This window comes from Salmo salar, chromosome 11, assembly GCF_965601325.2.
Source record: "Salmo salar chromosome 11, fSalSal1, whole genome shotgun sequence".
In the NCBI taxonomy this organism is placed as follows: Eukaryota; Metazoa; Chordata; class Actinopteri; order Salmoniformes; family Salmonidae; genus Salmo; species Salmo salar.
Window position 1 is genome coordinate 90,550,015 of NC_138301.1, and position 16,225 is coordinate 90,566,239.

At 44.6% G+C, this 16,225-nt stretch overlaps 1 protein-coding gene across 3 annotated transcripts in view; it reads left to right on the forward strand.

Annotated features, from left to right (window-relative positions):
* The first annotated feature begins 12,051 nt into the window (after window positions 1-12,051).
* The window catches only part of ehmt1b (euchromatic histone-lysine N-methyltransferase 1b), a 28,744-nt gene continuing 24,570 nt past the window's right edge, over window positions 12,052-16,225 (forward strand). Inside the window, exon 1 of one of the 3 annotated variants that reach the window (XM_014128384.3) lies at window positions 12,052-12,175. In XM_014128384.3, coding sequence (XP_013983859.1) covers window positions 12,155-12,175 — 21 coding nt within the window. In that variant the 5' untranslated portion in view covers window positions 12,052-12,154. Of the gene's footprint in view, window positions 12,176-13,962; window positions 13,983-15,355; window positions 15,427-16,225 lie in introns of those variants that run through there. The other 2 variants (XM_014128386.3, XM_014128383.3) reach the window with 2 other exon arrangements.

The window sequence follows — 16,225 nt, forward strand, 5'->3', positions numbered from 1 at the left end:
CCAATGCTCCATCCCCCTGCCCAACCCCCCTCCACGCCACTCCGCCAACCAGCAGGATGCCCAGCATCAGAACATTCCAGGCATTCCCATGATTGGCAGATAGCGGGTTGATTGGCATGTCGGACCCCGCGAACACTGGGTACTGGTAAGTACAACACAACCAACTAATAGCCTAACACATAACACACAGCTGTCTGTGTGGGTCGCTACAATATTAACATTCTGAATTCAACATGTGGTAAATAGCTAGCTAAGGTATTAGTAGGCTATTGTATGTGTGAACGATTGCTAGCTCCTCAAATGATCCCAGTCTGTTGTATTGTGCATCTGTTGTAGAAAGAGGCGACGATTTGCAGAACACATGTGCTCTACAAATGTTTTATTTTCTTTTGGATGCAGGCATGTGGTTTTATCTATGTAAAATATATGTTATGTGTTGATGCATAATAAGGAGAGGCTGTAATAATTTTTGTATTCTAAAATCATTTTGATGCACTATGAGAGAAAGAGGCGACGATTCACAGAACATATGTGCTCTACAAATGTTTTATTTTCTTTTGGATGCAGATGCAGGATGCAGAGAGTGAATTCTGCTTAATTAAAACAACCTGATCTCCAAAGTCCACGTCTATAGTCTCAATCAACCACACACAAAGCAGAGTTACAGTGGTTCAGTACAGCACTGGTTACATATACACCCACACAAACTGAAAACAACATGTGTCCAATAAATTGGTTATAGGTCTCAAATATCACTTTCATTTGTATCCGCTGTAGCTTTAGAATCAAGGCAAAGTTGGTTCCTGTTTCAGTCACGTCTTTAGTCATGTTCGCGTGGGTCAACCAAAAACACACTAACATGCTGACCACGCCATCGCGTGCATGTTGATTTTGTTTACCCACACCAGACATGATCAGGACACGCAGGTTGAAATATCAAAACAAACTCTGAACCAACTATATTAATTTGGGGACAGGTCGAAAAGCAAACATTTATGGCAATTTAGCTAGCTAGCTTGCTGTTGCAAGCTAATTTGTCCTGGGATATAAACATTGTTGTTATTGTTATTTTACCAGAAATGCACAAGGTCCTTTACTCCGACAATTAATCCACAGATAAAATGGTTAACTTCTCTAGGGTCGGTGGGATGAAATCGTCCCACCTACGTAACAGCCAGTGGAATCCTGTGGCGCGTTATTCAAATACCTTAGAAATGCTATTACTTCAATTTCTCAAACATATGACTATTTTGCACCATTTTAAAGACAAGACTCTCGTTAATCTAACCACACTGTCCGATTACAAAAAGTCTTTACCATGAAAGCAAAACATTAGATTATGTCAGCAGAGTACCCAGCCAGAAATAATCAGACACCCATTTTTCAAGCTAGCATATAATGTCACATAAACCCAAACCACAGCTAAATGCAGCACTAACCTTTGATGATCTTCATCAGATGACACTTCTAGGACATTATGTTATACAATACATGCATGTTTTGTTCAATCAAGTTCATATTTATATCAAAAACCAGCTTTTTACATTAGCATGTGACATTCAGAACTTGCATACCCCCCCGCAAACTTCCGGTGAATTGACTAAATTACTCACGATAAACGTTCACAAAAAACATAACAATTATTTTAAGAATTATAGATACAGAACTCCTCTATGCACTCGATATGTCCGATTTTAAAATAGCTTTTCGGTGAAAGCACATTTTGCAATATTCTAAGTAGATAGCCCGGCATCACAGAGCTAGCTATTTACACACCCACCAAGTTTAGCCCTCACCAAAGTCAGATTTACTATAAGAAAAATGTTATTACCTTTGCTGTTCTTCGTCAGAATGCACTCCCAGGACTTCTACTTCAATAACAAATGTTGGTTTGGTCCCAAATAATCCATAGTTATATCCAAATAGCGGCGTTTTGTTCGTGCGTTCAAGACACTATCCAAAAGGGTAAATAAGGGTTACGCGCCCGACGCGTTTCGTGACAATTTTTTTTTAAATATTCCATTACCGTACTTCGAAGCATGTCAACCGCTGTTTAAAATCAATTTTTATGCCATTTTACTCGTAAAAAAGCGATATTATTCCGACCGAGAATCTGTGTTTTAGTACAAAGAGAGAGAAAATAAAAACATGGTGTCGCCCCGTGCACGCGCCTCAGCTCATTGTCCTCTGATAGACCACTTAACCAAAGGCGCTAAAGTTTTTCAGCCAGCGGCTGGAATTACATCATTCAGCTTTTTCCCGGGTTCTGAGAGCCTATGGGAGCCATAGGAAGTGTCACGTTACAGCAAAGATCCTAAATTTTCAATAAACAGAGCCAAGAAGCCCAAGGAATGGTCAGAGAGGGTACTTCTTGAACAGAATCTTCTCAGGTTTTTGCCTGCCATATGAGTTCTGTTATACTCACAGACACAATTCAAACAGTTTTAGAAACTTTAGGGTGTTTTATATCCAAAGCCAATAATTATATGCATATTCTAGTTTCTGGGCAGTAGTAATAACCAGATTAAATCGGGTACGTTTTTTATCCGGCCGTGTAAATACTGCCCCCTAGCCCTAACAGGTTAAAGTTTGTTTTCTAGTAATCTCTCCTCCTTCAGGCTTCTTCTTCTTTTTCTTTGGAATATATATGGCTGTCACGTCCTGACCAGCAGAGGGCGTAATGGTGTTAGTTTTGGTCAGGATGTGGCAGGGGTTTTGTGTGTGTGAATGGTTGTGTTGGTGATTGGGATTCCCAACTGAAGGCAGGTGTGTTGAGTTGCCTTTGATTGGGAGTCCTATATAGGAGTGTGTGTTTTTCTTTGGGGTTGTGGGTAGTTGTTCTTGCATTGCGTTTTGTGTGCCTGTAAGACTGGTCCTGTCGTCGTGAGTATTGTTTATTGTTTTTGCCTGTGGATGCTTTACTTAAGTTTATTAAAAAACTATGAGTATCCACATTCCCGCTGCGCCTTGGTCCATTCTTGAAGACAGCTGTTACAGAACTACCCACCACAAAAGGACCAAGCAGCAGAAGAGGAAGGAGCCACAGGAGTACAACGTGATGGACCAATGGACGTGGGAACAAATCCTGGACGGAGAGGGACCATGGACTCAGGCTGGGGATTATCGCCTCCCGCAGTGGGAGATTGAAGCGGCGAGAGCGGAGAGGCGATTCTACGAGGAGAGAGAGCGCAACGAGCGCGAGAGGCAGCCCCAATAATTTTTTTGGGGGGGGCACACGGGACAGTCGGCGGAGCCGAGATCGGAACCAGAGCCAGTCGGGATGACATTGGAGGTGAGCGAGGGGTACGAGGCAGAGACTTTGATGGGGTTAATGGGGAAATTAAGAGAGAGAGAGATGAGAGAGCTGCTAGTGTGGTGCATAAAGTACGGCATTCGCCCTAATGAGCGTATCGTGGGAATGATGTCACCTGAGGCAGCTCTCCATACTCGTCCTGAGGTGTGTGCTGGTTGTCTGGTAAAGACTGTGCTTGCGCCCAGAAACAGGCCTCCTGCATGTCTTCCCATCCTGGTCAAGCACGTGTCTCCTTCACGGACCAGTCCTCCAGTGGGTCTCCCCATCCTGGTCAAACCCATGTCTCCTCCACGGACCAGTCCTTCAGTGGGTCTCTCCACCCTGGTCTCTCCTGTGCCACCTCCTCAAACCAGGCCTCCAGCGGGTCTTCCCAGACTGGTGAGTCCAGGGCCTGCGCCCAGAGCCAGGCCTCCTTTATGTCTCCCCAGCCTGGTGAATCCTGAGCCGGATCTGCCAGAGTGGCCCGCTGTGCCGGATCTGCCAGAGTGGCCCGCCGTGCCGGATCTGCCAGAGTGGCCCGCCGTGCCGGCCCAGCCAGAGTGGCCCGCCGTGCCTCCGGCCTAGCCAGAGTGGCCCGCCGTGCCTCCGGCCTAGCCAGAGTGGCCCGCCGTGCCTCCGGCCTAGCCAGAGTGGCCCGCCGTGCCTCCGGCCTAGCCAGAGTGGCCCGCCGTGCCTCCGGCCCAGCCCGAGTGGCCCGATGTGCCTCCGGCCCAGCCCGAGTGGCCCGCCTGTCCTCCGGGTCAGCCCGAGTGGCCCGCCTGCCCGGCGCAGCTATCGGCGCCACCGAAGTGGGCGACGCCAAAGGTGGAGCGAGGTCCACGTCCTGCACCTGAGCCACCTCCAGGAGAGGTGGGTTGGGGAGGGAGGGTGTAGCACAGTGCCGTCGTTGACAGCAGCCACCCTCCCTTCCCTCCCTTATTGTTTAGGGGGATATTTTTTGTTGTTTGGGGGTTTGTTTTTTCTTTTATGTGCATTCCGGGGTCTGCACCTTTAGGGGGGGGGTACTGTCACGTCCTGACCAGCAGAGGGCGTAATGGTGTTAGTTTTGGTCAGGATTTGGCAGGGGTTTTGTGTGTGTGAATGGTTGTGTTGGTGATTGGGACTGCCAATTGAAGGCAGGTGTGTTGAGTTGCCTTTGATTGGGAGTCCTATATAGGAGTGTGTGTTTTTCTTTGGGGTTGTGGGTAGTTGTTCTTGCATTGCGTTTTGTGTGCCTGTAAGACTGGTCCTGTCGTCGTGAGTATTGTTTATTGTTTTTGCCTGTGGATGCTTTACTTAAGTTTATTAAAGAACTATGAGTATCCACATTCCCGCTGCGCCTTGGTCCATTCTTGAAGACAGCTGTTACAATGGCAGTTGGCAACCAACTTTAAGGTGCATTACCACTACTGACTGGACTGGAGTGTGGACCTCAGTTCATCTTTCAATCACCCACGTGGGTATTTGCTCCTAAAAACCAATGAGGAGATGGCATGTGAGTATATGCTCCTAAAAACCATTGAGGAGATGGGAGAGGTATCCAATTGTCATACTTGAGTAAAAGTAAAGATACCTTAAAAGTAAAAATACTCAAGTGAAAGTCACCCAGTAAAAACTACTTGAGTAAAAGTCTAAAATCAAATAAAATTATATTTGTCACATACACATGGTTAGCAGATGGTAATGTGAGTGTAGCGAAATGTTTGTGCTTCTAGTTCTGACAGTGCAGTAATATCTAACAAGTAATCTAACAGTTCCACGAATCTAAAGGGGTGAATGAGAATATGTACATGTAAGTATATGGATGAGCGATGGCCGAGCGGCATAGGCAAGGTGCAATAGATGGTTTAAAATACAGTGTACACAGAACATGTGATATGAGTAATGTAAGATATGTAAACATAATTAAAGTGGCATTATTTAGAATGCATTGTATAAAGTGACTAGTGATCCATTTATTAAAGTGGCCAGTGATTGGGCCTCAATGTAGGCAGCAGAATCTCTGAGTTAGTGATTGCTGTTTAGCAGTCTGATGGCCTTGAGATAGAAGCTGTTTTTCAGTCTCTCAGTCCCAGCTTTGATGCACCTGTACTGACCTCGCCTTCTGGATGGTAGCGGTGTGAACAGGCATTAGCTCGGGTGGTTGATGTCCTTGATGATCTTTTGGCCTTCCTGTGACATCGGGTGCTGTTGGTGTCCTGGAGGGCAGGTAGTTTGCCCCCAGTGATGCTTTGTGCAGACCACACCACCCTCTGGAGAGCCTTGCGGTTGAGGGCGGTGCAGTTGCCGTACCAGGCTGTGATACAGCCCGACAGGATGCTCTCGATTGTGCATCTGTAAAGGTTTGTCAGGGTTTTGGGTGACAAGCCAGATTTCTTCTGCCTTCTGAGGTTGAAGAGGCGCTGTTGTGCCTGCTTCACAACACTGTCTGTGTGAGTGGAACATTTCAGTTTGTCTGTGATGTGTACGCCAAGGAACTTAAAACTTTCCACCTTCTCCACTGTTGTCCCTTCGATGTGGATAGGGGGATGCTCCCTCTGCTGTTTCCTGAAGTCCACAATCATCTCCTTTGTTTTGTTGACGTTGAGTGAGAGGTTATTTTCCTGACACCATACTCTGAGTGCCCTCACCTCCTCCCTGTAGGCTGTCTCATCGTTGTTGGTAATCAAGCCCACTACTGTTGTGTCGTCTGCAAACTTGATGATTGAGTTGGAGGCGTGCATGGCCACGCAGTCGTGGGTGAGCAGGGAGTACAGGAGGGGGCTGAGGACGCACCCTTGTGGGGCCCCAGTGTTGAGGGTCAGCGAAGTGGAGATGTTGTTTCCTACCTTCACCGCCTGGGGGCGACCAGTCAGAAAGTCCAGGACCCAATTGCACAGGGCGGGGTTGAGACTCAGGGCCTCTAGCTTGATAATGAGCTTGGAGGGTACTATGATGTTGAATGCTGAGCTGTAGTCAATGAACAGCATTCTTACATAGCTTTCCTTTTGTCCAGATGGGATAGGGCAGTGTGCAGTGTGATGGCGATTGCGTTGTCTGTGGACCTGTTGGGGCGGTATGTAAACTGAAGTGGGTCTAGGGTGGCCGGTAAGGTGGAAGTGATATGATCCTTGACTAGTCTCTCAAAGCACTTCATGATAACAGAAGTGAGTGCTGCAGGGCAGTAGTTATTTAGTTCAGTTATCTTTGCCTTCTTGGGTAGAGGAACAATGGTAGCCATCTTGAAGCATGTGGGGACAACAGACTGGGATAGGGAGCGATTTATTTGGTTTTAAATATATCAAAAGTAAATGTAATCGCTAAATATTCTTAAGTATCAAAAGCTCACTTCAACAGTCATCATCATTTACAAACTAAGCATTTGTGTTTAGAGAGTCTGCCAGATCAGAGGCAGTTGGGATGACCAGGGATGTTCTCTTGATAAGTGCGTGATTTAGAAATGTTCCTGTCCTGCTAGGCTTTTAAAATGTAATGAGTACTTTTGGGTGTCAGGGAAAATGTAAGGAGTAAAAAGTACATTATTTTCCTTAAGAATCTAGTGGAGTAAATGTTAAAGTAGTCAAAAATATAAATACTAAAGTACATATACCCCCCAAAAACTATTTAAGTAGTAGTTTAAAGTATTTTTACTTAAGTACTTTACACCACTGGACAAAATTGATCTGCTTGACGCGCCCGATATTCATTCTGTAAAATTCATGCACCTTGGTTGGAGTGAGCCAACGGCAGTTTTCCCTTCCCTCATGTCCTCAGAGCCACCAGTTTGTGATATACAACAAGGTGTACTCCAAGGTTTATGTGTCATTTTAAAACGCCGGAGGGAGATAGAGAGCTATAACAGAATTGTGGTGAGTCTCAACAGTGTAGGATTTCTCTCTGTGTCTTTGCCTATATCTAGTAAATGTAGCTGATGTCGATATTCATTTGACATTCTTTTCAAAACATGTATTTTTACAAACACCAGAAAGTACAAATCACTTGTGAGGCAAATAATGTGTGGATTAAGAATCTGTATTTTGGACATCTGCTAAAAAAGTAGGCTTCTTCTATAGGTGCTTCTATAGGAGAGAACCCCCTTTTCTATTGTGTAATTGTGAGGTCACGTTAGCCTACAACATAACGTACAGTGCCAAATGTCCTGGGACGAGTTTCCTATCGTCAGTCATTATTATCTGATTATGCCCAAGAGCTACACTATCCACATAAATTGGGCAGTGTGCCACAATAGCATGGCCACAAACTCAGAAATTCACCCCTTCTGTTCTGGCCCCACAGTAGTCTGTGTCATTATAAGTCCTTGTCAGTGTCAAGAAATACTGCCAATCTTGAACTGAATATGAGACGTATGTTCTGTGAAATCACCACTAGGTGGAATCATGGTGCAGGTTTTGACTGTCACATCTCCCTCACCGCAAACCCAATACTTTGTGATACACTACATGACCAAAAGGTATGTGGACCCCTGCTCATCGAAAATCTAATTTCAAAATCATGGGCCTTCATATGGAGTTGGTGTCTCCTTTGCTGCTATAACAGCCTCCACTCTTCTGGGAAGGCTTTCCACTAGATGTTGTAACATTGCTGCTGGGACTTGCTTCCATTCAGCCACAAGAGCATTAGTGAGGTCGGGCACTGATGTTGGGGGATTAGGCCTGGCTCACAGTCGGTGTTCCAATTCATCCCAAAGGTGTTTGATGGGGTTGAGGTCAGGGGTCTGTGCAGGCCACTCATGTTCTTCCACATCGATCTCGACAAACCATTCCCATTCTGTGAGCTTGTGTGGCCTACCATTTCGCGGCTGAGACATTGTTGCTCCTAGACTTTTCCACTTCACAATAACAGCACTTACAGTCGACTGGGGCAGCTCTAGCAGGGCAGAAATTTGACTTGTTGTAAACTAATTTGAAGGGGTGTCCACATACTTTTGTATATATATCAATGATGGGACTGGGGTCGAGGGCATAGCTCTCAAAGGGGTCAATGTATACTGAACAAAAATATAAACGCAACATGCAACAATTTCAAAGATTTGACTTAGTTACAGTTCATGTGAGGAATCTATGGATTTCACATGACTGGGAATACAGATATGCATTTCTTGGTCACAAGGTATTTTTGTGCATTCAGACTGCCAATAGATAAAATGCAAATCGGGTTCGTTGTCCGTAGGTTATGTCTGCCCATACCATAACCCCGCCACCACCATGGAAAATCTTGGCAAATGCTTTCGCTTTCGTCCGTCTTGCGCCGGTCCAAGAATTTCACCTCTAGCGGCACAATACGAATGCCCCCGGACACAACGTTGACATTAGCAATCCACGCGCCCATGCAATGCCATACACATGGTATGCGATTGTGAGGCCGGTTGGACGTACTGACAAATTCTGCAAAACGACATTGTGGTAGAGAAATGAACATTCAATTATCTGGCAACAGCTCTGGTCAACATTCCTGCAGTCAGCATGCCAATTGCATGCTCCCTCAAAACTTAAAGTATGTTTTTTGCAATTCTACTCATTTTGCCATGGGGCAGAGAGACATTTTTGCAGTTTTAAAGCTGCTTTCCTGCAATTCTACCCATTTTTCCATGGGATGGAGATCATTTTTGTGCAATTTTAAAGCATATTTTCTACAAATCTACATATTTTGCCAGTCAGGGCCCGTGGGCACATGCCCTGTGTGGCCGGTCAGTATTCAGCCATGATTACCTCAAGTTTAGATAACTAACTACCAATCTAAAAATTGTTAGCTGACATGGCTAATTGAGTGACGGTCGGTGACTGACAAACAACAGAAAAAATGGTAATGCACAACCACTATAGACCCTGGTTCGATTCCAGGCTGTATCACAACCGGCCGTGATAGGGAGCCCCATAGGGCGGCGCACAATTGGCCCAGTGTCGTCCGGGTTTGGCCGGGGTAGGCCACCATTGTAAATAAGAATTTGTTCTTAACTGACTTGCCTAGTTGAATAAAGGTTAAATAAATAAAATATACTGCTCAAAAAAATAAAGGGAACACTTAAACAACACAATGTAATTCCAAGTCAATCACACTTCTGTGAAATCAAACTGTCCACTTAGGAAGCAACACTGATTGACAATAAATTTCACATGCTGTTGTGCAAATGGAATAGACAACAGATGGAAATTATAGGCAATTAGCAAGACACCCCCAATAAAGGAGTTGTTATGCAGGTGGGGACCACAGACCACTTCTCAGTTCCTATGCTTCCTGGCTGATGTTTTGGTCACTTTTGAATGCTGGCGGTGCTTTCACTCTAGTGGTAACATGAGACGGAGTCTACAACCCACACAAGTGGCTCAGGTAGTGCAGCTCATCCAGGATGGCACATCAATGCGAGCTGTGGCAAGAAGGTTTGCTGTGTCTGTCAGCGTAGTGTCCAGAGCATGGAGGCGCTACCAGGAGACAGGCCAGTACATCAGGAGATGTGGAGGAGGCCGTAGGAGGGAAACAACCCAGCAGCAGGACCGCTACCTCCGTCTTTGTGCAAGGAGGAGCAGGAGAAGCATTGCCAGAGCCCTGCAAAATGACCTCCAGCAGGCCACAAATGTGCATGTGTCTGCTCAAACGGTCAGAAACAGACTTCATGAGGGTGGTATGAGGGCCCGACGTCCACAGGTGGGGGTTGTGCTTACAGCCCAACACCGTGCAGGACGTTTGGCATTTGCCAGAGAACACCAAGATTGGCAAATTCGCCACTGGCGCCCTGTGCTCTTCACAGATGAAAGCAGGTTCACACTGAGCACGTGACAGACGTGACAGAGTCTGGAGACGCCGTGGAGAACGTTCTGCTGCCTGCAACATCCTCCAGCATGACCGGTTTGGCGGTGGGTCAGTCATGGTGTGGGGTGGCATTTCTTTGGGGGGCCGCACAGCCCTCCATGTGCTCGCCAGAGGTAGCCTGACTGCCATTAGGTACCGAGGTGAGATCCTCAGACCCCTTGTGAGACCATATTCTGGTGCGGTTGGCCCTGGGTTCCTCCTAATGCAAGATAATGTGGCTGGAGTGTGTCAGCAGTTCCTGCAAGAGGAAGGCATTGATGCTATGGACTGGCCCGCCTGTTCCCCAGACCTGAATCCAATTGAGCACATCTGGGACATCATGTCTCGCTCCATCCACCAACGCCACGTTGCACCACAGACTGTCCAGGAGTTGGCGGATGCTTTAGTCCAGGTCTGGGAGGAGATCCCTCAGGAGACCATCCGCCACCTCATCAGGAGCATGCCCAGGCGTTGTAGGGAGGTCATACAGGCACGTGGAGGCCACACACACTACTGAGCCTCATTTTGACTTGTTTTAAGGACATTACATCAAAGTTGGATCAGCCTGTAGTGTGGTTTTCCACTTTAATTTTGAGTGTGACTCTAAATCCAGACCTCCATGGGTTGATAAATTGGATTTTCATTGATTTTTTTTGTGTGATTTTGTTGTCAGCACATTCAACTATGTAAAGAAAAAAGTATTTCATAATATTATTTCTTTCATTCAGATCTAGGATGTGTTGTTTAAGTGTTCCCTTTATTATTTTGAGCAGTGTATTTAAAAAATATGCCTGGAGCCGGCCTTGTATCCCCTTCATAATCGTCTTTGGTCCGCAAGTCATACGCTGTCTGTTTGGTCTTATAGGACACTTTCTGATAAGGATAATAGGAATAGTCAAAGGAAATGGGTCTAGCAACTACTCAGAAGGAGAAAGGGTGAGTGCATGCAGTGAGTTGTGACTCAGACATTTCCCCATGGCCAGCAGCCATGATGAAAATGGCAGCAACAGGGGAAAGCGTGTAGGGAGCTAGTAGCCAGCCTGTAGAGATATCACCTCCGGCTCACCGTCTCACTGTTTACAACAGCTTTAATTTTCCTCTGTTGCCCTGTAGAAACGGCTGATTCCGAATCTGTAATCAGTCGCTCTGTGTCTGCTTGCATACTTTTTCTCCTTTTGCTCCTTTGCACCCCAGTATCTCTACTTGCACATTCATCTTCTGCACATCTATCACTCCAGTGGTTAATTGCTAAACTGTAATTATTTCGCCACTATGGCCTATTCATTGCCTTACCTCCCTTATCTTACCTCATTTGCATACACTGTATATGGACTTTTTCTATTGTGTTATTGACTGTATGTTTGTTTATTCCATGTGTAACTCTGTGTTGTTGTTTGTGTAGCACTGCTTTGCTTTATCTTGGCCAGGTCGCAGTTGTAAATGAGAACTTGTTCTCAATTAGCCTACCTGATTAAATAAAGGTGAAATAAATACTTGCCAAGGGATGGAGGGAGAGACAGACAGAGATAGATTGTGTGTGTGTGTGTGAGAGAGAGAGAGATGCTTTGCCTTTGAGTTGTTATTGGATCCAAGAGACCATAGTTTCTTACCTTCACAGTATTTTCTGGTTGAACAATACAATGAAGATAGATCAGATCCTTCACCTTTCTGATTTCACTATTTAATGCACCTCTAAGAATAGTGCATTTAAATGCCTTTATACATTTCTGATGAAATTGATAAACAAATAGGGATTTTTTTTTTTGTATTTTGACTGCACAAATGACATTTCATCGTATTTTCATGATGTGGAAAAATATAAAAAGCACTTCAATACGACTATTCTATAGTCCCATTTTGCAAGAGGAAATGCGAACTCTCGCTCATTCTATACAGTGCACACATATGATGCAATGCCCAGAACGGATATGTAGCCTGCTTGAGTAAAATGTAAGCATCACTTAATACCGATTATATTGAATTCAATTATAGCAGACTGCTATCGAGCACGTCAAAGAAATGAATGCGATGACGCAATGAGTTAAGTGGGCGGAGACTGGTCAGGCAAAAGGAACCATGGCTTCCGTGCAAGCCGAGGTAAGCATATTTACATCAAGATTGGTTTCCTGCAGCTGTGTGTTTTTGTATGACTATGTGGGCTTGCCCGTTTCAACAACTGTTGTAGTTTTAGGTCAAGAAACTTAAACGAGGATAAATGTTGTGAGACCTCTGCTTTCATTAAATTTCAAACTGCCCGCCCGGTACTGTCAATTCTGAAACCCTGCTTTTGTGTCGGTAGGGCAATTGAATGTGCTTGTATCGCTAAGGAGGATGCACTGCCCCGGAATCTGAATTGGGCATGTTGATGCATTCAGCTTTGTTCAGTCATACAAGTTCCAGGGCCTTGTCGCCATCCGGCTCTCCAGCTAGCTAGTGTTTTACCTGTGCAAACCACGAAACTCACATTATTACAATTGGTTTAACTCTTGCATAACTATTGCAATGATTTTTCTACACCTTTTTTGGGGCATTTTCTATTGCGAGAGTAATTCGTTTTCCCACTGTTTCCCACAATATGCGGGAGCTGCTAGCTAGCTGCTTAGCTTAACGTTAGCTAACAAGTTAGCTTTTTGTAATATTAACGCGCTGCCTAACGTTATATATTAATCGAACTTGGATAACTGTATTGGGGTCCAAACAAGGCTCTGGTCCAAGGATGTAGCTATCGTTGATATACGTTATTGTTTTTCACGTTTATTAACGAAGTAACTAGCATTATTCCGGTTAGTGTATAATTTCAAATTCCCTCTCAAATCAACCGACTACCATAGCTGGTGCTGGCTGCACGAGACATCAAAAGTTTAATACAACTCGACAATGGAGCTCCATCCCCAGTTAACCAGCTAGTACATTTGAGATCCAATACAACACAACTATGATAGGAATCTAGTTGCTTTTTAAATTATAGCTAAGGTAACGCTACATTAGAGCAACGCTTGTAGTATGCACAGGGAAGCATACGGGTTTGTTAGCTAGCTATGTACAGGGTAGCCAAATAAACTAGAGTACAGTAACAAGTTGCTTGGTCCAGCAGACAGTGGCTCGTTGCGGGACTAAACAAAGTAACAAGCATACGGATTTGTTCAAATTAAGCCAGAAGTGACTGCAGCTGGTAACATTGTTGCACGCACTTCCAAACACCCTCAGTGTTGACTGAACCAACAAGGTCGAATGGTTAGCTTACGGGTCGTAGAAATGTAATTTGATCAATATGTAAACAGACTCAGGTAATATCAAGTGGTCCCTCTTGGAGAAGTGGGTATATTCCATTTCCCCCCCCCCCCCCCCAAATGGCCCGCCCAGCGAAGGAAAGTGCGCTGTGTGAAAAATTCTGTGACATACACTGACTGACCTAAAATGATATATCCCATATTGGTCTTTTACAATCAGGCCAACCCAAGATGTACTGTGCAGTAGGCTAATAGTAGTACCTATTATTGAAACAGATCAACTTGAGTCAGAAATTCACAGGTTTCAGATTTTCCCCCCAAAATTCAGGCTTTTGTTCTTAGTCACACTTTATTTATTTGTAGAAAAACAAAATGGTATGTTCTAAGTCCATAGCAATGCTTAAACCAGATCAGGAGACCATTTTAGGGAAAAATCTAAGAAATGTAGATTTTAGTAAAGTTACCCTTTAATTCAAGTGTGAAAGCACCTAGCACTGTTTGGCTAGCAGTGTTTTTGTAGCACATGAGTGAGTTTGCAAAATAAATGGCCACTGGATTAATGCAAATAATTATATCATTCTGACAGACAGGGATGTGTTCTAATGGTTTACTTTCAACTTTCTTTCATTGTCTAGCAGCCAAAGGAATTATCCCAGTCATATTAGCAACCCATGGTAGTTATTGCATCTTTAAATCCCCCTTCTTTCTATTGGACATTTCCATCTCTGCATGAAACCGCTTGCATGTGCGGTGCGCATTTTATGAATGTGTTTTCTCGCAAATTGCATTTGTGTAGGTCTACTGCCATGTGTACATTGCTGCGCCTAAAATGTGAATAAATAATATTTGATCAACTTTTTAAGCTAAACTGTCCAATCGGTTCCATCAGCCCTATAAATTGATAGTGTTTACCGCCACTACACTAATTTGATACGTATCAGTGGGGATTAAGAAGTGAGTATACGCAATGCCCACTGAATAACTGGGTATACGGCGTGTACCTGCGTTTACCCTCCACTACACCACTGGTAATATCTACTCAAGAACTCTCATGTACATTTCATTTGCAATTTTGTGACAATCCACTGTTATCTGACAGAGGGAGCTCGAATTATGTTTCGCTCGAGGACAGTCTCCTTCAACACTCCCCGACAGCTTCCTTCCATTGAGAGGTGGCACTCCTCAGTCCTCTCCATCTGTTTGAAAATGCCAATGCCAATTCTGTGAGGGACAACATGCATCTGGCTTGTTGACAGGGAGGAATCTTCTAATCTGAGGTTGTCGTCTTCTGCACCCAAAGATCCATTCATTATAGCTCCAGATCCACATAGCCAACATATGCTTTTTTCTTGCAGACAATAGCCTACACATGCCAGTAATAACCACACACACCATGCCCATTGCATTTGCTTTGGCAGGGAACACAGAGGAACGGATGTTGTTAATGTTTGTTTATACTAGCCTCTGAATCAAATAGTTCATGGTTTACTGACATGTTGCCATATTTTACTTTGCTTTGAATATTAGTATTGTGAGTGTGTAGACCTAAATTGTGATTGAAGTCCCTGGTGATGGGACGCTAAGAAGAGCCCTAGAGCCTGCTTTGTTGTTTGAGCCAGATAAGGGGGGAGCCTGACCAAATGTATCCAAAATTGACTTTATTTTGACCCTGTGGTAGTTGTTGCAGCCATTAGCAGGCATTTTGGAGGAGAGCATTGGAAAACATTAGTGGAGAGAATTATAAAACAAATTATTCTTCAACCCAAATGTTCTTTACAGAAGTCAAATGTTGGAAAGAGAAGCGGATTGATGATACAAGAAGGTCGGACTGTTGACTTGCGGTGGTGTGGGTAAACGTGAATGCCTCTGGACTGGCAAATTCCACTTCTTGCTCATCGTTAGCCACGGAAGCTAGTTCTTCCCTGCAGTCTTCCCCCTCTCTCTGTCAGTTGTTGGGCATCAGTGAGCATGCTCAGCGCTGAGCTCTGCTGCTCCTGTTGGATAGACAGGGTACTGGGCAGAGCTGACAACTAGGCCTCTGGCCTTAACAGGAACGACCGGCTCTTTATGGCGTCAGCTCGGCTCCTTGAAGGCACGGCATCTCTGTTGCTGACAAAGGTATGGTGTACTGTGGTGAGGGGGGAGTAACATGGTGGGGGCCACATTACTGCAACCTTATACTGGGCCTCTGACTCTGTTTTAGGGGAATCCTTGCTCATTATTTCTCTATGCATCACTCATGTTGTAGTTATCACAGTATTCTATTTTTAATTTGTCAGGCAACTGGTAAATCATTTAATAGCCACCTGGCCTCAAGCTGTATGTATGTAGCCTATTGTTTGTGATGTGCAGGTAGGATATGTGTAGATATGGGTTTAGCTAGTTCCAGTGTAGATATGGGTTTAGCTAGTTCCAGTGTGAGGTGGCTGAAGTGCCTTCGACTTATCTCTCAAATGGCGAAGGAGTGGGTGAACTGGCCGATCTGGGATGTGTCTTGTGCTCTCTCTCATTGGATAGAAGACTGATGGGGGAAAAACCCTGATCTTCCTTGTTTTGGGGTCATGATGGAGCACGCAGCTTATCATCTACAAAGATCCTACTCTTGGTGGGAAAACATGTGATGCCTCTTTTTGGTGGAACACTTATTTGATGGTGAGGCCTCTTTAGTTCAGGCTATTCTGATTAAATAAGTCCAGCGGCAGTGCAATACTTGAATGGAAAGTGAATACTGCTGTGTTCTACAGATTATTTGCATTGCAATGCAAACAATTTCATCAATGTCATTTGAGTTAGATGCAGTCGGAACAAATCATAATGCAGTTGCCAACACCATTCAGGTTGTCGGTGGGCGATAAATCCACTTAGTGTTAAACTATACAAAACAACAGACAATGACCCATATGGACTCCTTAGTTTT